The sequence below is a fragment of the Galleria mellonella genome, unplaced genomic scaffold (assembly GCF_026898425.1).
Source record: "Galleria mellonella isolate WM207_F2 unplaced genomic scaffold, CSIRO_AGI_GalMel_v1 utg40, whole genome shotgun sequence".
Classification (NCBI taxonomy): Eukaryota; Metazoa; Arthropoda; class Insecta; order Lepidoptera; family Pyralidae; genus Galleria; species Galleria mellonella.
The window spans coordinates 1,151,970-1,174,894 of NW_026442094.1; the positions used below are offsets into that span (position 1 = coordinate 1,151,970).

The 22,925-nt window shown below is 35.6% G+C and overlaps 1 protein-coding gene across 8 annotated transcripts in view; it reads right to left on the minus strand.

Annotated features, from left to right (window-relative positions):
• Positions 1–18: 18 nt before the first annotated feature.
• The window catches only part of LOC113520436 (protein capicua homolog), a 46,909-nt gene continuing 24,002 nt past the window's right edge, over positions 19–22,925 (minus strand). For 6 of the 8 annotated variants that reach the window (XM_052898171.1, XM_031914635.2, XM_052898168.1 and 3 more), the window contains exons 9-29: positions 21,502–21,778; positions 20,281–21,100; positions 19,891–19,977; positions 19,225–19,315; positions 18,114–18,335; positions 17,699–17,838; positions 17,129–17,308; positions 16,539–16,640; positions 15,993–16,118; positions 15,474–15,637; positions 14,203–14,312; positions 12,225–12,581; positions 11,225–11,377; positions 10,444–10,543; positions 9,827–9,924; positions 9,126–9,300; positions 8,151–8,290; positions 7,477–7,632; positions 6,336–6,538; positions 5,568–5,688; positions 19–5,175 (exon numbers count right to left, since the gene is read on the minus strand). In XM_052898171.1, coding sequence (XP_052754131.1) covers positions 5,138–5,175; positions 5,568–5,688; positions 6,336–6,538; positions 7,477–7,632; positions 8,151–8,290; positions 9,126–9,300; positions 9,827–9,924; positions 10,444–10,543; positions 11,225–11,377; positions 12,225–12,581; positions 14,203–14,312; positions 15,474–15,637; positions 15,993–16,118; positions 16,539–16,640; positions 17,129–17,308; positions 17,699–17,838; positions 18,114–18,335; positions 19,225–19,315; positions 19,891–19,977; positions 20,281–21,100; positions 21,502–21,778 — 3,860 coding nt within the window. In that variant the 3' untranslated portion in view covers positions 19–5,137. The remainder of the gene's footprint in view (positions 5,176–5,567; positions 5,689–6,335; positions 6,539–7,476; positions 7,633–8,150; positions 8,291–9,125; positions 9,301–9,826; positions 9,925–10,443; positions 10,544–11,224; positions 11,378–12,224; positions 12,582–14,202; positions 14,313–15,473; positions 15,638–15,992; positions 16,119–16,538; positions 16,641–17,128; positions 17,309–17,698; positions 17,839–18,113; positions 18,336–19,224; positions 19,316–19,890; positions 19,978–20,280; positions 21,101–21,501; positions 21,779–22,925) is intronic. The other 2 variants (XM_052898172.1, XM_031914638.2) reach the window with 1 other exon arrangement.

Below are 22,925 nucleotides of genomic sequence, written 5' to 3' on the forward strand. Positions count from 1 at the left end.
ATGAAATAAAATACAAGGTTGTTTTCGTGGTTTTTATGTTTTAACATAAGTTCATACAATGATCCAATATGCTTGAACAAACTGTCCACAATGCTATGGGTTGGTTTACAGTACTGATACCTGCTCACAATGTCTGTTTTAGTTTTGTCGATTACAATGTCTAAGTTAAAAGTGCCATTTATTTGGTCCATTAGTTGGATTCATAAACAATTTAAAAAACTCACTTATGTAAACGTGATTACCATTTTTTTCTCTGATGATTCTTTTGTCTAATTCAATCTAATATACATTAAATTGAACACTTAAACCTAAATAAAACTTCTAAACAAGATATTTACAGTTACGCCATTTTGACTAAACAATTAGACTAATGCCTTATATAGAAGAAATAAATAACGAATATGAAATGCTTTATTTAAAATGTCCTTTTGAAGTAATCACTATTTCGCTAATATTTCTTAATATATATAACATTATAACTTGTTATATGCAACATATTTAATTCAGTCTAATAAAACAAACTGCCTATTATCCATTGTTTATTGACTGACAACGCCTAGTAACGGAAATAATGAGAGCAAATGAAATGAGACATGTATAAAAGAATAATTTCTTATTTCTAACAGCAAACACTAAGTTTTGAAAGTCAATAAGGCACTAGTAATATGCAGCTTATTATTTTCATTAAGGTTTGTTTCATATTTGTTATTACTATAACACACTGAAAAGACATTCACTCTAAAACCAACATATCTCCAACTGTTATGATTCAACAAGCAACAAACAAAGAACTGGACAGTATTAAAACAAATGGAAACATTCTGTACAAACCACTGCAATCGTATATAATGAAATAAAACGTTTAAGGGCTACATTAGGTGATATTGCAACAAAACCTTTAATGAGTAAATTATAAGACTTAAAGTGCAAAGTCAATTCTAGCGTGGAGATTAGATTGTTAATATTATTTCATTAAAACATTAAATAACTGTCAAATCATCAAAGTTAACAACGATAAAATTAACTGCGAATAAAACTGATTAAATTACGTTTCAAATGGATAAATCCCTGATGGTAATAAAGTCACTAGTACTTGTAAAAATGCGGATACGTGCTAAGAATATAGTCCGCACGTCTCTAAAGGTAGACAATATTTAAATAAATTCCTATTGTTTGGATATGAAAATCTATAGTCGTGCATTGGATCTAGAATGTAGGAGCAATTCTTTTTCAAATTTGAAATACACATAGAATAATTGAAAATTAGATATGTAACTGAGATTTGATAGATGCACTGTGCTAAACGGATAGTCTTCTGTAATAATAGGTCAGAAATTTACTTTCTCCACATTATTTGCATGTTACAGAAAAATATCAAGTTAGGTTATTACGTGTGAGACCTGTTTACGTTATGACTAACTGGTAACAACAGCTCTATGTATGTATGATGATAATAATTATGATATTATGGACAAAATTGACTACGCGGAGATTGGGCACAGAGTCTCAAGACGACGAAGGTCATTTTGTAACCATTTCAAAGGCAAACTAATGTCCGAGTAAAGACACAAATAGACGGTCCCAGACTCGGTGACAAATCAACTACGCGACTATCAAGAATATATTCAACAGTGCGAAAATATCTCTTACATTTATACTTTTAATAAATTCATTTCACTTCCGGACTCCTAAAGCAATTATCTAAATACTATTAACGCCGAAGAGATCATTTAAAAAATACAATTTTGATATACATAACATTTGTATTGGCCGAACCTTTTAAGTATAAATTATTATATATAACCATTTTTTTTATTAATAGTATTATCTAAATAAAAACTTAATTACTTTGAGAGCCGGGAACTCTTAGCACTAGCATAAAGTAAATCTAATATTTACAATGAGATTATTATTATGTATAAATATTGATTTATCTAGTGTCGATAATGATTTGAGCTGTTTTATAACAATGTCGTTATGTATCGAATGATTACTACGTCACATACGGATAGAAAACTAGTACCAAGATATCGACTTTAGAAAGATGCTATTATCATTTAAAATTTCTATAATCTGTGGTACTCCGATATCTTATTCTATCAAACATGGCATCCAAAATTAATTCAAAAATCACTCCACATTACTTAAAGTAAATCACTGTACATAGAAATAATTAAATAAGTAGATATTTATCTAATAAAAAAATGAAAATTTTAATCACGTGGAAGACCAACATCACAACATAAATAGAAAACGATACAAAATAATCTTAAATAATAATGTACGCACCAAAATATTTCGTCGTCTCATCGTTCTATATCTTACGTGAATGCAAATTATATCTACGCATTGAAATGTGGACGCGATAATTACATAGCGTCTTTTATATGCGTGTTATATTCATTATTTAAGGGGTTTCGTTTCTTTATAAAAATTGCAATACGTTATGTATGCATTTTTTAATATAAATGCAGTTTCTTAAGGAATTATGAAAATAAATTTGTTAGAGAAATATTTACCGCGATCCTATTTGTTTGCACCTTTATAAATCTCACATATTACAATCACACTAACAAGGTTATATGATGTAATTGCAATGCCCCGTAATGTAACAGCTAAGGCAAGCAACTAATTTAATAATGTAAATAAAATATTACTTACGCTCGTAAGTATGGACGTACACGTTATAAAGTAAATATTGCAACAATATACAACCTTAATATACATTCACATCAACCAAAGGACTTATATAAAGATTATACAAATAAATGTATTGAGATCGTGCCCATGTGAATCAAGTGCTCTAATATGATGAAATAAACACAATGATGATGTGATGATCAATAAACATAATGTATAAAAGCATAATGGATAATATCCTCACGTCTGGTAAAGATTTGAATCTCACAAAGTGGGATAATGTTATGCACGAGTGAATATGTGTAATATAGCTACGAGTAATACAATTTGAATGATACATTTTTTTTTTCATATTTTTTCTTTTAACTCTCGAATCGTAAATTACCTTGATATGGCGTTAAAATGTAAAATGAACATATTAAGTAATATTACATATATTATTGTGTTTATCAGTACGTGCTGCCATGGATTAAAAAGCATGATTAAAGGCAAATGGCAACACTACCATTCTTTTAGCAGTAACCTTCTCAACTTCGAACAAAACGTGGTTATGGAATAATAAACTTAATATATTAAAAAAAAAACTGGCGTATTGTTAAAAAAAGCTAAATTAATATGAATAAATAAGGAATAAATAGAGTGTTGAGTTTAAGAGTCCACTTTGACCACAGCCAAGCCAAGTCAACCTACTTTTATATCGTTTAAATTTTGTAGTAGCGATTTATATATAAATTATATAAAATAATAAATCCGTTTTGTTAATAACTCATTTGGCAATTATAACCTACATTGTTGAAATTTACATGAACCGCGTACACACGCACCATAACTAATCGTATATCAATCGTTTTAAACATTTTTTTTTTTGTTATTTTTTCTTATTAAAAACGATTATGATATAATAATCACGTTAACGTACTTTTTAAATGCACAATGGGTCTAATTACACAGAACAATGCAGTACATGTTTACATAACTTACTCAAACATGTCTAACAAAACCGACCCAAAACAAAAACAAATCGTACCTACATACTCATACAACTCCATTGGATTTCATTGAATACATGCAAAATGTTTTCTCACAAATTTAGCCGTTGATAGTGCGGTAACCTTAATTCCAATGTTTCAATTAATAACAACCAAAAACAACAAACAAAACATCGTTATCGTTCACTCATTCTTTTGTCTATGCTCAACTAAATTATGATTATAAATTTAACAAATTCATTTACGTATGTTTATTATAGGATCATCAGCTTGTTTGCCATTCAAAGTTGCATAACAAAAAAAATTAAGTGTTACTTATCTGCAATGAAAAATAATCATATCATCGTCAATCAATGTAAAATCAAAACATAAGCTCTATAATTAGAGAAGCACAAATTGGCCAGCGTTAGTAAAGATCTCGAAAGTTAACAAGTCCAACTTTCTACAATTACACGTAAATCAATCTCGTTACATTTATAATAGAATATAGCGTGTTTATGGGGTTACAAAACTTAATAATAAAATCGCTGAAACAAATATCGCTATGGAAACTATTCAGAAATTATGGTATAACCTGTGCAGACAGACAGACATATAAACTGCGAACGTTGATAAGCTTTATGTAACAAGTCATATAATAATACTGCTATCTAAGAGCTAGAACTTACGGGTAATATTTATATATATATACATATATATATATATATTGTTCATTGCACTTTAAAGTTCTCGTATGTTATTACTTTATTAACTTTGTTGGCATTAAGTCCACCTAATTTTACAAAGTCCATGGTAACGATGAAAATACGCGCATATTACCACATGACAATTTCATTTGTGGCAAATACCACCCGTACATACTAGCTCTTAAAAGGACTACGCCATAAAGCTGTTAAAGGATTTCGAACAATTCTTTCAATATAAAATAGTATTCAAATATATTCAAGTGGAGTCTGCACATACAGACTGCACTTTTATATTTCGTTTCTAAAATTTAACATATAATTATGGATCAAATAAATTACATAATTGAAGATTTTCTCTGTCTACATGCCATGTGACATAAAAACATTGACAGGATGTCAACATTTTGAATGGTAATTTAAATTGTTATTTATAACTTCACACATTTTATGAACGAGATCTTAGTGAGATCACAATGTTTCAATGCTTTTACAAGCATCCTGATCACATGTCGGCTGGTGATAGCGCCAAATGATTCAGAATACATAAAGATATGATCACGAAACATCTCGTTTATGAAATGCGTAAAATTGTAAACCACTGCGATATAAGTTTAAAACAATATTCTTTGTAAATTGTAACTGAACTTGAATTAATTCTATTTTCGATAAAGCCAATAATAATGTCTGTCTGTAATAGCACCTTGATACAAACAAAATTTCGGGAAAAAATAAAACAATTTATAATTATTATCCAACACGTGAACAGCTAAACATGTGAAAACGTTACTCTTGCACCACAATGGAGATGGTGTATCCGCATCGCTAACTAGCAGTCGACGTCACTATCGGGGAGTTCACATCTGAAAATAAGAGAATATATTAAATAAACCTCACAAAAAGTTACTACCAATCATATATTTAGACTTCATTTACTTGTACTAGACTTCACGTGATAGAAATATATTAATTAATCAGGAGTAGCCCATATCGCACTTCATGCCGAATATATATATCCGACTCATGGCCGTGTCTAGTGGGGGGAATGGTTATTGAGGGGCAATGCTCAACCTTAAAATGAAAAGTACCAAGAAAATTGGATAGATTCGCTTCTTCGCAGTCAATTATGACTTCTGCCCTACCAAGAAGTTATTTTTCCCTATCTTAGATCTATCTTGGGTCTTGTTATGGCCCTGAGCTGACCTCATCAACTTTTGTTTATAATAATAGGTAGTAGAATTATTTGAAATCTTACTTGTAGGCGTGTTGACTTCGGAGTGTGGCGTGAGATTCAACTGCGCCATCAACTTCTGTCGCACCTCGCGAATCTTCAGTTGCAAGGACATTTTTGTAGGGAATATATCCATATACGTCGCCTAAAATATTAATAAATAAATAATAAAAAAAATGTAAAATATGGAACTGTACTTGCAAATATTTTAACCTACATTCAGAATTCGATCCTATTTACTTGTTTTATAATTTAAGATTGAAATTGTTTACAACAAGCAGCAAAATTTTTTTTGTAGCATTCACTAATTATTCATTGCTACTTTGTGATATTATTTTAGGTAAGCATTTATGATTTATATTTTTTTCTCTACATAAAATTGAAGCTGAAATAATCAACTTCAAAATTCAACATACTACATATATACATAGACAACTGTAGAATTTAACCCTTTGATTGCCGACGAGTGCCATCGCGCTCGTACGCATTGCAACTAAAAATGCCACGAGCGTAATAGCGCTCGTCAAATCAGTCGCTGTTTAGCTTGCTATACAAAAAGAATATTAAAATTGGATAATTTTTGGAGGAAATACAGTTTTTTTAAGAGACAAGGGTCAATGACACCAACACGACAAATATTTCTTTGGCATTTTTAAGTAGATATGAGTAAAAATCAATGGCACTAAAAGGGTTAAAATTGAAATATCTCTGTTTCAATATTGCTTAGCTTAGCTTAGTACGCAACGAGCGCACAATAACAAGAGAAGTGAACAAGTTGTAGTTGGGAGCGACCTGGAACTGCGTGGTGGCCTGCGTGGAGGGGAACATGCCGTGGTCCTGGAACAGCTTGAGCACGAGCTGGCGGCGCTGCTCGAGCACGCGGCGGTGGCCCGCCTCGCCGCGCGCGCCGCCCCCCGCGGCCCCCGCGCCGCCCCCCGCGCCCGCGCTGCCCGAGCACGGCGTCCGCGGCGACATCTCCTCCATACTCTCCGAGGCTGACGGGAACAGGACTCATTAGTACGTTAGTACATAAGTCGATTGCTTAGATACCTCTGTCCCATTCGTATTTCTACCGTGAAGCAGGTGTGTTTGCATGGCTGTGTTTCGGTTTGAAGCGTGGGATATGGCGTGAATTTACAGGGTACAGAGGAATAACATCTGAGTCCTCAGGAATGGCAACGCATGGGGGGTATCATGGGCGAAACAGTATATTTTCTGTTATATTGTCCATGGTACCGCTCATGTCTATAGGAGACGGTTACCACTTTCCATCAGGTGGGCCGTCAGCTTGTTTGCCATTCTAAGTTGTATAAAAAAAAAATATGCTACCTCAACTGTAAATACACATACGCCGATTAGTGATGAGATGTTTCATAGACCTATCAGATACCCTCGTTTACCATCAAATGAGCCATATGCTTATTTGCCCTCATAGTAGTATAGAAAAAATTTAAAATATTTGAATTTCAAACGCGACATTTTAAAATTTAAAAATTTTTCCTTATGAAATATAAATTTAGAGAAAAATATAAAAATTATTTTCTGTTACTGGTGCACAGTGTGCATCTCAGGTTTTATGTCATATTGAGTAATTTTTTAAGTACTTCTAGTAGATACGCAGTTTGCGTAAACCATGTCCTAAGTTTAAATTAATCTACGAAACAAACTTTTCTAAATTAACTTAAGTGTGGTGTTCTGAATTGATATTATTTATCTGAACCTCTACAAAAATTAAAACAATAACAACTAAATATATTTTAAATAATATCGTAATAACCATTCAACTGGTCATATCTATAGGCGATGGTCATCTCTTTTCGTCATGTAAGCCGTCAAATTGTTTACCATTCCAAGTTACATAAAAAAATACCAGTAAAGTTTATATCAATAAATTTTATCAAAATTCACTAGAGAAGTACTATGCGATACTCACCTCTATACGAGTCGAGATTGAAATCCGGGCCAAAGAACGTGTTCCCCACCAGCTTAGTGGTAGTGTGGGGGGTGCCGTACGAGTGGGGGGTCGGCATTCCGTTGCCGTTTATCACCTCTGATTCTAGCTGTGCAGTCACCACAGTGCCCTCTTCGTCTGCAATAATATTATATTATATTTATATTATATTATAATTATATTATATTTATTCATTGTATTATATTGCCTAAACCTAATCTAATAATAGTATTCATAAAATTGAACAACTTTCCCCAAAATAACTAAATTTAAACTATAAATAATTTTACCTCCTTCCAAACTACACAGTCAGTTCATTAAAATTATTATTTGATATTAACATAGTATACCACTTACAACTAATTCTGTATAACTTAAAATTATATAAGCAATCAAAAATGTACATGTCCATTGTAAAAGATATTAGAAGCAACGAAGTGCTAACGAAATTTAAGTATAACAATTTATGTAAAAAAAATTACATCAAGAAATAAATACTATCACAAATTAAAATAAAATAATTTATTAAATGAGACTGGCTATGTCTAGTGTGGGGATGTCCCCACATAGTTATGAAACTATGTTGTATCATAGGCTAATCTTGTTCAATGAAATAAAGTTATTCTTAATTTTGATACTTTAACAAAAGTACTTACCCATCCCGATCTTATTATGCTTTTTTCTCAAATACAACTGCGGACTCCGGGGCACCACCATCGCGCTGGGGCTGCACGCCTCCGGTTTAAACTGCGGAAGAGTACTGAACTTCTGTTCGAAATTCACCGTCTCTAGAACTCTGCAAAACATAAATATATTTAAACATATTGATCTGTTTTAACAGAAGTAAAGAAAAAAAGTAAACAAACGTGTAATTAATCCGAGCTTGCGAGTCTGATGACGCCTAATAGTAATTAGAAATCAATAAAAGATTAAATATTTTAATTTAAGAACGTCATCATTATCATATCAGCCCTAAACTATTCACTGCTGAACATAAGCTTCTACCTTAATGGGTTTTGCCTGAAGTTGCCATGCTTGACAAACGTATTGGCAACCGCAGTTAGGCTTTGGAGATTTTTTAAGAGGAACACTTCTGCCCATCCCTCGCCCTCACTTAGTCACTCCTTACGACACCCACGGGAAAGAAAAGGGAGGCCTATTTTATGCCGGGATCATACGGCAATTAATTTAAAATGGAGAACGTGTCAATGATAATTTCAACAAAACTTAGTTACTTTTCATTAAATTCTATTGAATGTACGCAAGTACACGTAGACCGTTAATTTTTTTTTACAACACAGGCGGCAAACGAGCATGCGGCTCACCTGGTGGTAAGTGACTACCGCCGCCCATGATCACCCACAACACCAAAGGCATTGCAGGTGTGCTGCCGGCCTTTTAAAATGGAATATGCTCTTGAAGGTTATGTTGTCGTATCGGTTCGAAAATACTGCTGCTGGAAGTTGATTCCAAAGAGTGGTTGTGCGTGGAAGAAAGTGCCTTGAAAAACGCACGGTGGAAGACCGCCACTCGTCCAGATGGTTGGGATGAAATTTTAGTTTATGGCAGGTAGTACGATGGTGAAAATCAGCAGATTCATACAAGCAGACAGTTGTTATGGCAATACTTACTTATCACGTCCGTCCTCATTCCCCTTCTTGAAGAGGCTCTTTTTGAGGGAAGGACTGGGCAGGTTATCAGTGTGCTTCGGCGACTGCGGCTCGGGCGCGTCTAGCGGCGTGGTCGGGCCGCTCTCGGTGCGCGGCACGGTCGGCTCGTTGCTGCCAGTCGATCCAGTCGACGTACCTGTACATCGAAAATATATATATATACCCGATTGTAAAAAGCGACAAAGTAAATAAAATCCAACTGACATGCCAAAGAACTATTCTCGAAAAGTTTAAAGCCCGTGTTACTGGGGATGATGGAAGAATTCTAACGATACCCTATGGGGTACATCCAAATCGGTTCAGACATTTAAAAATTATGGTGGAATAAAAGAACTCACATATACTAAAACACTGAAAACATTACACTCATTTTTCTGGGCAGTCGCGTAAAAAATGTTTGAAACAACAACTATACAAAAATGGATTAATACAAAACTATATCAGGAATTCAATTAATAACATTTGATCCGAATACATCCTTTTTTCTAACTTCCTTATTGTATAATGCAAATAAAGTATACTCATTCATTCACTCATTCTTTATTTTTCAGTCATAAGTATGGAGTCTGACTACTCGGGCAAATCTAAGGATAAATAGTATTCTATTTATCCTTAGATTTGCCCGAGTTTACTAATGTAAAGTCTATATAGGTATATTATACCTCTGCTAAGTCGTTTCTGTAGCGGTGCGCGTCCAAGCTGCGCTGGCGTCGGTGCTAGCGGGAATGGCCGCGTCTCCTCTTCCTGAGTCTCCCATTGCCTGTCCACAGTTCCTTGCTTTATACTATGTATATCTCGAGTCAATACTCTAACACCAACTTTTACTAATGATAATTTTATGCAAAAATAAAATTATATTTTTCATCTACGAGGACTATAATTAAAACTAAATTTATTACAAGAAAGAAACTTGTACATGTCGTATGCTTGTACCTCTATCCCACTGAGTATTTTGCCGCTAAACTGCTTGGCTATGTTTCGATTTAAAAAGTGGAATGTGACAGTAAAATTACATAGTACGAAGGCGATGTTATCATCGTAGTCCTTAGTAATAGCAACGCTGTTTATGTCTATAGGCGAAGGTTAGCACTGTTTTTTATTTTTGTACTATTTGCAGTTATTTCTAACTATTGTATATTACTCAACTTTACTATTATCGAATAATTGTATCTGGCCGCTTTATATAAAAACTATAAAAAAAAAATTTTTTTTTCTTTTTCCCTTATATTCCAGCCAGGAGCAGCCAGAGCTAACTGTAAACATTATGATGTTAACTTACGTGGTCGTCTTAGGCACGGTGTGATTGTTACTTTGCGATACTATCACAGATTGCGCGCTTTGAGCAGTTTGGCTATTGTGGGTCTTGTTCGCGTCTATCTCTGTAATAAATTTCAAATATTTTTACACAAATTATTTCATTATTTCATAAATCAAAATCAAAAACATGCGTAAATTAGTTAAATGGAGAGTGTTTTAATTCAAAGACACAATTTTATGTTTCCTATGCTTTGTTAGAAAAATCTTTTACGTATTTTAATTTACAGAGTAAAAACGGAATCGTAACATAATACTGAGTGTTAAACAATATATAAACAATGGTATTTAGCATTGAAGGACATTTCATAACAAAACCTTCAATTGATTACACGGGATAAAACTAGTGTAAAATTAACCTTTGATAGTGCCCTAAATGATAAAAGAGGTCAAGTATTTATTATAAAAACTTTTTGTAAAAGAGTACAAGTATTTTTCTTATTTTATTATATTATTATTTCAGCCGTTGACTATCCATAGACATAGTCAGGCTTTAGAGATGTTTTAAGAAGGACTCTGCTGCCCATCCTCCGCCTTCCCTTAGACGCCTTTAACGACACGCACGGAAAAGAAAGGGATGGTCCATTACAATGCCAGGGCACACATGGTACGTTTTTCTTATAATATCTATAAATATTAGAATATTTTGTCACATTTCTTTTAAGTTTAGAATTTAGCGCATAAGAAAAAATTATTCACTACAATAAATAAGGGAAGAAATAAACAGCTCAGTATGGTGTACTGACCAGCGGCAGCGCTGTACGCAGGCACGAACACGCGCTGTAGCTGTACGTAGTGCAACTGCTGCGGCTCGGCGGCGACCGTGACGGGTGGCTCGCTGGCCTGGCTCGCTTTTATCAGCAGGTTCCCGGACGCGTCCAACGATAGTGTTAGTGGGCCTGCGTGATATAATTGCGATTGTGAGAACACTATATGCCTGGATAGGCAGGATTGTTGGAATTAGAATCTAGTAGCCCTATTGGTTATGGAAAAACAGTAGCACAGAAAACAGGCATCGCGGTGCTTACTAGGCGATACCAATCTTATATTGAAATGTTTTTGAAGAATTAAATGCCCTTTTTTTTATTGGTATATTTAATTAGAACTGACCTCCAAGAAACTAGTGTATTTGTCATGATGGGCTAACTAACTAGATTGCGTCCTTACCATTCAGTGACACCCTACTATTGTTACCTATTAGTATTGTCGAGACTATCATTTTAACGTCATTCATTAAAGAACTATACAGTATTAACGTTGTTTGGAGGGGAGAAAGTGTTATGTATGAGCAGGTACGCATTCTTTCTCTCATTCTTTCCATACCCATTATACTATCTACATTCCTACAGATATCTTACTTTGCCACATACATAATTGACTATTTTCTATCAGCGTTCGGCAAACGACGTTAACAAACCATAAAGTTTCAACACAAACAATATTAATATTATAATTGTATCAGCCGTTAATATTCCATTGCTGAACATAAGCCTCCTCCATAAGGGGAGGTTTGCTAGTAGTTGCCACACTTGACAGGTGACTTGGCAACCGCAGTTAGAACACTGCTGCCCATCCCTCAACCTTTTAGTTCCTCAACTTCTTAGTCGTCTCTTACGACAACCACATGGCGAATAATATTATTATTACTAAATATTATAGAGTAACACATAAATTATAATATATATCAACAAAAAATAAATTATAATATAGATAAATATCAACTTTGTAAATAGAATAAATCTCTACCTGTGGCGTTATCGCCAAGATTCCTCTTCACCAACGTAACACTCTTCAACAAAGCGTTGCTCAAGGCGGTCGACGTCGGCGTCTGAGCGATCGATTGACTCGGTATCGACACTCCACTCGATATAACTTGCACACCACTAGACGAAGTCGGGGAGTTCATTATCGACGCTATAGCGTTGTCTAAAGCCGCTTGAGTAGCTAGATTAGGAGTGCTAAGAGATATCCCTTGGACGCTATTCGTTAAACTCTGAGTGCTGGCCGCGATCGATTGTGAGGGGTGCGGCGAACTCGGCACTTGACTCGGTAAACTTGTTTTGTTTACTGTTGTGAACGCCGTCCATTGTCTATGGTTTTCACCTGCGGTTAAACATAAAACAATCTTACTAATATAATGAAATTATAGCTAAGCAATTAATAAAAGCAGTCGAAACAAAACAATATTTTTTGAAATTGTGTTTATTTATTCCAGTATTACGCTAAAACTAGTGCACGATTTTTCACAATAGTTTAACTTAAAAAATTATGTATGTTTTATCTTGTAATGCTATCTAGAACTGATTTATTTGTTTTTCGTATTTTTAAAATCCACACGTACGAAGTAAAAGACAAAAAATTATATTAGTATGTTTAGAGCTGCGCGTATGTTACGGTACTCATGCCGTAACATACATTTGTAGTGCCATAATACACATCTTTTCTTAAAGTATATTTCCCTGTGCTCTAACAATAAAAAAAAGGGACAATACCCAGATCCCATAATAATTTAATAATGACCAATAATAAAAATATAAAAGACTTTCTAAGATTGAAACTTAGAATTCCATGAATGAATGAATGAATTTTATTGCAAATTCCAGAAAAGCATAGTCATAAAGTACTGAACGTGTTCAATATACATAACTCTTCTACATATTTTAAAAATATCTTTCACAAGTCTGCATTGTGAAAGATATTTTTAATCACAATAATAACAATAAAAAAAACACTATTACAAACATTCATAGGTTTTTTTAGATTTTATTGTGAAATATTTCAATATTATCTATTATAAACAATTCCAATTTGTATGTATAATCCATATGCAAATATTATTTATCGCAGTTTATCTCAGAATGACATGACGTACATAGAGAATGTATAAAAATTATCTACATTGATAATATAGTACTTTCACTAATATATCAGTCATAAAAAATTGGTACGTGATAAACAAAAAATAAGATTACAAGAGAGGCCGTGGAATACAAATCAATAACAAAATATTTTTCTAACTACTACATAATACCAAACAAGTTGATTCAAAAAGCAAAAATAAATATAATTGATTTCTTAGCAAGCTATTGCAGCGTCTATTGTGTGTTTTTTTTAATGGATGATAATGGACTGGTAACCCTGCCTACGCTATATGTGTACTCTGGCGGGGCACCAGTAAGGGATGATAGGTGAGGATAAGGGCAGGTCAGTTAGCCCATCGTGACGAATTCGACAAGAATTAGCTCCTATGGTTTCCAAGGATACCACGTGGAGGTCGACCTGATAGGGTATATTTTTAGCAATGGAGCTGTTAAACCCTATTACTAACAGTGCCTTCCTTCCCCCCCCCCCTATCATCTGCGTTATCCGCTACCACAATGGAGTACTTGTGGCTAATTTCCATCGTTACTATAATCACAATATATGCCATCTATAGTTCTACCAGTTCACCTGGCATTATATTGGTCCCTATTGGACTACCTACTAGTATCCTTTTCTTATCAGTATAAAAAACTATTCTATATTTGAATTGGAGCAAACAAAGTACATTACTGCATTGGGAAAATAGCGTGAATATTTTAAATATATAAACATCCCTTGTGCGCTTCATATTTATAGTGTAGAAAAATATGTAAAAATAATTACATATGCAAGCATGTACGTATATATTTCCAAATATATTCTCAGTCTATGTATACAGATACAGTTATGTATATAAGCATACCATTGTCAGCGTGGGTGGACTTGAAGGCGCCGCCAGTCGGCTGGAACACCTTAGAGCCACCGGGACTCGATGCCGTGATGCCTCCGAGAAGATTGTCAGACGAGCCAGCCCTTATGTAAAAATATGAAATTCTTAATCACGTAAACTTTTATATGTATAATTTAATTAAAATTGGTATAATACACTTAGTAATCAACTGAAATAATGCGACTCGATATAATTCAACTACGATAAGCTTTTCATATTTCATTTATTCAAATCCCGCCTCCAAATTATAACATAAACAATGACGATATTATATTTAGTCTATTTAAAAGCTATAACGGAGTAAATTTTTTTTTATACCACTGAGGTGGCAAACAAGCATACGGCCCACCTGATGGTAAGCGGTTACCGTAGCCTATGAACGCCTGCAATACCAGAGGTATTACGCGCGCGTTGCCGACCCTGAAGAAACCTCTTTATCCCCCTTTTGAAGAACCCCATGCTGTAGTCTCTCGGGAAAACCTCGGCAGGGAGCTCATTCCATAACCTGAGTGTTCGTGGGAGAAAGCATCTCTGAAACCGCGTTGTACGCGACCATTTAGGCTGTAAGGTATGAGGGTGAACTCCCTGTCGATGGCGATAATACATATAAATGTACTGAATAAAATCAATATTATTATCATCCTTCTAGAACTCTTTTACCAGTGAAAGAACATTTTTTTCTAAGAAACATTGGTTAAAACAATCAATAAATTAAATACTTCGCGTCTTAATTTGATGACTTCTTTGAACAAAAATATACAATTTAGATTATAGACAAGTAGATTTTGTTCAACACAAAAAAAACACTGAGTTCAATCATGGTAAAACCAATTTGATTTAAAAATTAAACTGCTGAACCGATTGATTGACTGATTGATACTGCTCAATATTTTATATCCACACAAATTTATTATTTTTATAATGTTTTTTTTTTTAAAACGTGACAGCTGAATTTCTTGCTAGTTCTTCTTGGCTGAAATTGTGTTCCTAATCGGTGATAATGAAAAAAATTATTATTCAAAAATGCTTAAATCTAAGCTTATTTGAATATTTCGTTCTTCCTTTCTTTCAAATATCCTTTTAGAAAAAAAAGGATTTTCCAAATCCATAAATGACCGAATTCTGAGATTTCAAAAAAATTGAGAATCTCCTCTTTTTTTGAAGTTAGTTAAAAAGGCTGCTAAAGTGTAACTGATTGCACTCTGTATAGATATAAATCTATTGCGACATGTAAATATATATACCTGGCTTTAATCGGCTTTGGTCTTCTGGTGTGATCATGGTGGGGCAAATATTCACGAGCGTCGTGCCCCTCAGAGTCCGAATCGGTCACTTTTTCGCCACATTTCAGATCAATCTCCACATTTTGAGGTGGCGGAATTGGCTCGTCGCATAGAGTTTGGGGCATCTACGATAAATAATAACGAAATTTAGTTAAAATTTTAATTTTCTGATTAATATATATTTATAATTTTCATAATAATAAAAAACTAAAAACCTTGATCCCTGACCTTAATAAGACCAAGAGAAGAAACACAGAATTTTTGTGTTTGTCTGTTTGTTCTATGTATCAGACAATTATACTGAGTACGGTTTTCATGGTTGTGTTTCTGAGGCTTCAACTTAAAACCTGGTGTTTCTTATACCTTTATACGCCATTTAAAAGTGATCTATTTCATTCGTATTCCTACTTCCGAAATCCATGCATATGAAAGCTGGTACAGATATAAAGTGATCGCAGGCATAAGCCAGTAAACACTTACGAGCTGATCGTCGTCACTGAGCGGCGGCGAGCCGGCATGAGCGTAGGCAGCCACCGGCACCGGAACGTCGCTGCCGCCCGGCGCCGCGCCGCCGCCGGCAGCCACCTCCGACGGCGTACGTGGACTCTGTGTACACGTAATTAAATATAATTAAATTATGTTCAATAAAAAAAATAGTTTTTAAATAAAAATTTATGCCAATATCAGTTATTTTGATTTAAAATTATTTTACCAGAGGGAGACTTTGTACAAAAGTCGATTGCTTGGGTACCTCTGTCCCATTCGTGTTTCTACCGTGAAGCAGTTGTGTTTGCATGGTAACCGAAACACACGTTTTGAAGGGTGGGATATGGCGTGAATTTACAGGGTACAGAGGAATAAAATCTAAGTCCTCAGGAATCTCAACGCATGGGGGGTATCATGGGCGAAACAGTATACTCTGTTATGTCCATGCTACTGCTCATGTCTATAGACGACGGTTACCACTTTCCATTAGGTGGGCTGTCAGTTTGTTTACCATTCTAAGTTGCAAAAAAAAACACATACCTGAGGCATGGAACCAGTTGGGTCCCTACTACTGGATGATTTTCGACGATCCTTGTTGCACCATTTCCACTGAGGATGAGCTTTGAAGTGAGCTTCCTTCACCTAAAGAACAGTTGTAAATTTTGGAATGTATATATAGAATATAGGAATGTTAGCAGTATGATTTATTTTATTTTTTTATAAATATTACCTTAAGTTACAAGAAGACCTGGATAGACTTTTTACCTATTATATCTAATCGCATCGGACTAAACTTACTTCCTCGTATCACGTTACTTGTCATGACCCTTCACTGATTTGTCATGCATAAAAATGTTTTATTTTGCATATATGCGAAGTGTTCTTGAATATTGTAGTGTTATAAGGAACACAATATTTACGATAATGCAAATAGAGCGTGTTCAACATAAATTCGTAAAGCATTTGAATTTTTGAGCCAACATAATGTATGAAGATTATGACCAGGCATGTATCCAGGTCTCGGACTTGATACTCTTCGCAATCGAGGTCGTATACACGATATGACATTATTTTATGACGTATGTTGGGGCACCCTCCAAAAATCAAAGAATGTAATTTTTCTCACACACCTCGCTGGCGAGCTCATTGTACTTCTGCTTCTCCTCAGGCTTGAGGGAATACCACCACTCGCCGAGGATTTTACTGACGGTCCGGTTGTCCTGGTTGGGGTGCATCTGGTGCACTATCTGGCGGTGACGCTTCGAGAATATCATGAATGCGTTCATCGGACGCCGTATGCGTCGCTCCTTCTGAAATTAAAATAAACAAAGCACTAATACTAAATATCAATGTACAACAATGCTCCTCTTATTTTTAATTTTATTATCCGTACGGATCTATCACAAACAAGTTTAAAGCAAGTATAATTATTTTTCTCCATCTTAAGGTTGCCAGAAAACCTTTCCATCCTATCTTTATTTAAGAGAAACAATAAAGAATTTTCATTCTTTAATTTCTTTCAAGAATAAAAATTAAACATTAATGATGTGGTGTTTTGGATTTTGATGAAATATATTGTATAATACAAACTTTATAAATATGATTAACTTTCCATATTTTCGTACACAACGAGGTGGCCTATAAACTGACACTAGTAAGTGTTTCTCTAATACGGTCATTGTACTTCATTATATATTTACCTTCTCATGCGCAGAAGCAGGGGAGTTGAGCGAGGAGAGACTATGAGAACGACGCTTCGTCTCGTCACAGCCGCTGCTCGGCTCTTCGCTCTCGAACACATCGTCGTCCTCCTCCGCACAGATAGGTGGCGCTGTGTCACCTGCAATAAATTAACAAGCATTTTTTATACAAAGATAACAATCAGATATATAGCCTAGCGATGACAAGTAACCTTTGGATCCAGATTAGCGACATGTCGACAACAAATGCCTGTGTTTTATATCATATGGAACACAGAACTTTAAACAAATTTATATGCCCTAAATAATATTTAATATTCTCACATTTTCCCTAGCCAACACTTTAATCCTTCGAGCCGGCACTTTAATCCTTCGAGCCGGATACATCTGAAATAATGTTTAATTAAAAACTAACCTGTATTCTCAGTCTTGATTTGGTCCTCCGACTTTATATGGGGCGTGTGCGGAGTGTGTGGTGTATGTGGAGTGTGTGGTGTATGCGGCGTATGCGGCGTGTGCGGCGTGCGCGGCGTACGCGGCGTGCGGGGCGAAGGCGGCGCTGCCGGCGGGGAACCCCCTAACAGCGGCACCAGCGACTGCCACGGGAATACGCTGCCTGCCACACCGCTTGTTGACACTGTAACAGATATTGATCTTATTTTTACCTGACCTAATAGCGGAAAAGATTCTTAGATAGGACACAATGATCGATATTGTTGAAAGGATTTGAGAAATCAAAATAAGAACTATTAAGATGAATTTATATAGCTTAAACATGTTGCATAATTTTCAGGAGTGCAATAGTTGCCAACGAACGGAAAGGTTTCTGTACCAGATATATGTAGTTAGGTAACTATATCAATGATTTTCGACATTTATTTATAGCTGTTATTTATTATCGCATGTCGCTAAACGCTTAAGGAAGCAGAAACTCGTAAGTCCGACAAACTAATTTAGACTTTTGTTGTTTGTTGGTACTGTCTCTAAGTGGAGTCCGATTGATATGTCCACATTACTTACGTTTCAATGGACTTCAAGTTTTGGCTTTTACCAGATAAACTTTTTAACATATACAGAGCAAATATCAAGCTTCATAATAGGTTTACTCATATTGTTCAGAAATTTCAACAATGTTCTATTATAACCATACTGTAATTCATATACAACTACTTTCCCTTAGATAAGACGTTCTTTGTAATTCTTATTAGTACAAAAACAGTATTTGCGCATAAAATGTGATATTATCAAGGCATATATATCAGCTCATTGAATTATATGATGAACGATATTGTAAGATATGCACTATGATATAGATATCGTATGTTATCTACATCGTATGTACAGTAAAACATCCAATAAATATTCAGGCTATAATTTCCTAACATTCTTGGGAAAGACATGTGCCTAGCCATGGGATGCTGACTGATTATGTTGATGATAAATGACTATCCCATATTAAATTTTGTAAGGTTACAAAAAAATTTAATAAACAAGGCGAATAAATACATAATAATAAACAGGATTACCAATAATAGCTGTGTGCGAAGTGGGCGGCGGCAATACAGGTAGTAACTGACTGGGATGCACTATAACAGCGCTACTGTTCACATTGTTTATCTGCAAAACAAAGAAAGTTACTGAATTACAAAAGTTTTAAACATTCGTACGAAGCTAAATATGGAATTAACTCTGTAACAATGTTTATGTGTATAGACACAGACACACTGAGGAACATTTAACGCCCCCAACCTTTTCTTGCATCAAGGATTGTTATTAGACCAATAAATACTTATTTTTTGTCTAAGGGTTATTTAAATATAATAATAAAAGTTATATTCTGTAGAATACGAGACAAAACACTGAAATCTTGATACGAAAAAGGAGTATACCAATTTTACTTTTGAAAGTCAATGATACAATTCAAATTATACCAGAATATCTAACTAATATAAATACATCATACCAATTACGAAGTAAACAATTATATGCGAGGTTACTAATATGTAATTTATACACAAGATTTAACATATTCGACAAAACAATTTGATTAAGAAGAAGTATCAGTTCATTATCAACTTCGAATATCTCATTCTATACTGGCATTTTACAGAAAACCAAACAACTAGCTGTCACCCACAGTATGCTACAATGCACGGAATACACTCGTTGCTTAAAAATATCGTCACACTCACGTGATCTCCATTGTCTAGCACCCTGTGTTCCGGTTCTGATTCATTGTTGTTTATTTGTTGAGCTATTTGACTCATCTTCTGCTCTATCTGAAATTGTATTTGTTATAGATTAATTCTAATACAAGAACGTCATAGATACTGTTGCAGTTTACGCTGGGAGTGTATTATTTATTGTAATTTATATCACAGTAATAATATAATGCATTTCTCTTTTCTATTACTACAATTAAAAATACGTAGTTACATATTTTTTACATAACAAAGACGGGAATGAAGCATATAGTCTTAAAATTTTTCGGACTCAGTGAAAAACAGTTTTTTTTTTTAATTCAATTTTCATAGAAATGTCATCATATTATTAAATGAAAAAGTAATAAATCAATATCTCACCTGAATAGTGTCCGCTGGTTCGTTTTTTATCAGCACAAATTTCTTTTCAATATTCTGGGGTATTACATAAATTTTTCTCTGGTCCTTCGCGTCCGGATCCACAAGCGATAGGACGCGTGCCTGGAGCGGCGCCGGCTTTATTATCTTGTTGTCTTCCATCACTCGAGTCTCGGATAACTCCGGCGGCCGCTGTTCTATAACGATGCGATGTATGGTGTTCTCTCGCTGAGGAATCGAATCCTCATCGTACTCCGAGACTCTTCTATTTAAAAAATTCTCATGGTTATTCAATGGGGGCGATACTTCCTCGCGTCGGTATTCGTGGATCCCATTACGGATGTGTAGCGGTTGCTGGCGATATATCTGCTCTACATCTATCCCGTTTGACGAAGGAATGCCTCTCTGGATGATTAAATTATGGGGGATTTCATTACTTGTGCTGCGTATCGTATTCGCAACACTCGTTTGTAAGCTTGTATTTATAGTATTTAAATTGAGGGATATACTCGACGGCAAAGACTGTAACGTAGTTGAATAGGGTACACTGAGACCGGATTGTGCGGTGCTCTGAATATTCAAACCTGAACTTTGAACGCCGATTACATTAGACTGGGTGTTGTTGTGGAGTGTTGAAGATCCATTGCGATTTTCAGTCTGAAAGAATATTTTATTGTTGTTATTGTTATATGTAATAATTATGCGTTTTGGGTTTTTGTGTAGTTTAAATACCTGATAATAAGGGGCCGGTGAGACCCTGATGACGCTAGTGGCTACACCACTAACTGGGGAACTCACTCTACTTGGTCGTACTAATTCTGGCCTGGAAGTAAAAAGTATGTATATACAAGATTATATGGGAGTCAGCTATATTTCTGTCACAAACTATAAATCATGTCAGTTAAATAAACAAATGTTGAAACATACTTCGAAACATATTGTGTCCATAAAACTGGTTTCTATTTAGTATTCTTTAAATTAAACCTTTGCCGTCTGAACTTACGCATATACATGAGACACTTCAAACATCTAGCTTCTTGATTCATAATTCTCTTTGCCCACTCTATAAAGAATCTGACTTGAAGGTAGACACTTTCAACTATAAATATGTATTTAAAATATTTTTATACTACTATAAAATGCATTGTAATTATATTTCATTAATATCTATTTGTATATTAAATATATACAATGGTATAGTTGCCAGATTGAAATAAATGTTACCTGATGAGATGGTGGTGGTTGAGCGTGGCGGCGTGGGCGGCGTGCGCGTGGTGCGCGTGCGCGTGCGGCGCGTGGTGCGCGTGGTGCGCGTGGTGCGCGGGCGCGTGCGCGTGCGGGTGCGGGTGCGGGTGCGGGTGCGCCAGCGGGTGCGGCGGCTGCGGCTGCGGCTGCGGCTGCGGGCTCGAGATGGGCACGAACACGTTGTTGCGCAGCCCGGGCGACCCGCCGCCCACCGGCGACGCGCCCGGGCTTCCCGACCGCGAGCTGCCCAGCGACACTGCACACCACACACACAGCTTTAGCACGACCACACCTTGCACGACTGTTTGGCGTTTTAGTAACTAAACAATCACTAGATATTTCACTATCTATAGTAATGTAAATATGAAAGCAATGTCTAGTACAATTGAGTACACTGAGTACATTGAGGACAAATAGTGAAGCGCTATATGTAACCCTGATAAGTTTAATTGCCACTAAAATATTTATAATGTTTTAATTGTATATTTATTGACAATGAAATTCTCACTAGCATTATAATAATTCATATAATTATTTTCTATCTTTTGGATATTCAAAGACTTGTCGAATCGTTACGAAATTTGACATACATATACTATTTAGGATGAAGAAGATATACTGTATAGATTTTATTACTATACGAGGTCTGTCCGGAAAGTTCGTATAAAAGTGTTCTGGAATAGGAGTGGGGAGGCCAGGTAAGCGCAGGACCCCTTCCTTATGTCCCTAACAATGATTCACTTCTGGTCTGACCTCCGTGCCGTGCGAACTGGCTTGTCACGCCATCTGTGAAGTTACCTCTTAACGAAACCCCGTCGGCATGGAGCCCGCTTCCGTTGAAGAGCAGCGCGTCGTAATCAAGTTTCTCTCGAAACTCGGCAAGAATGGCCGTGAAATTTTTGCCGATCTCAGAACAGTTTATGGGGATGATGCTGTGAAGGAACCAACCGTCCACAAGTGGCTAAAAAGATTCAGAGAGGGCCGAGACAATGTTGATTGTTTTTTTCGATGTTCGGGGGATTGTCCATCAAGAATTCGTCCCTCCAGGCCAGATAGTTGATGGAAAATTCTACGTCGATGTGCTCAGACGCCTCAAAGCTCGTGTGGCACGAGTTCGTCCAGAATTGGCGCGAGAGGGGCGTTGGATTCTTCACCACGACAATGCCCCTGCCCACACCTCTCTTGTTGTCCGTGAGTTTTTGAGTAAAAATTCCATTACGGTGACCGAACACCCCCCCTATTCGCCGGATTTGGCCCCGTGTGACTTCTTCTTGTTCCCAAAAACCAAATTGGTACTTCGGGGGCGGCATTTGGGGGACATAAATGAGATAAAAAAAGCTACGACGGGGCAGCTGAGAAACCTACAACCAGAGGACTTTCAAGGAGCCTTCTCACAGTGGAAA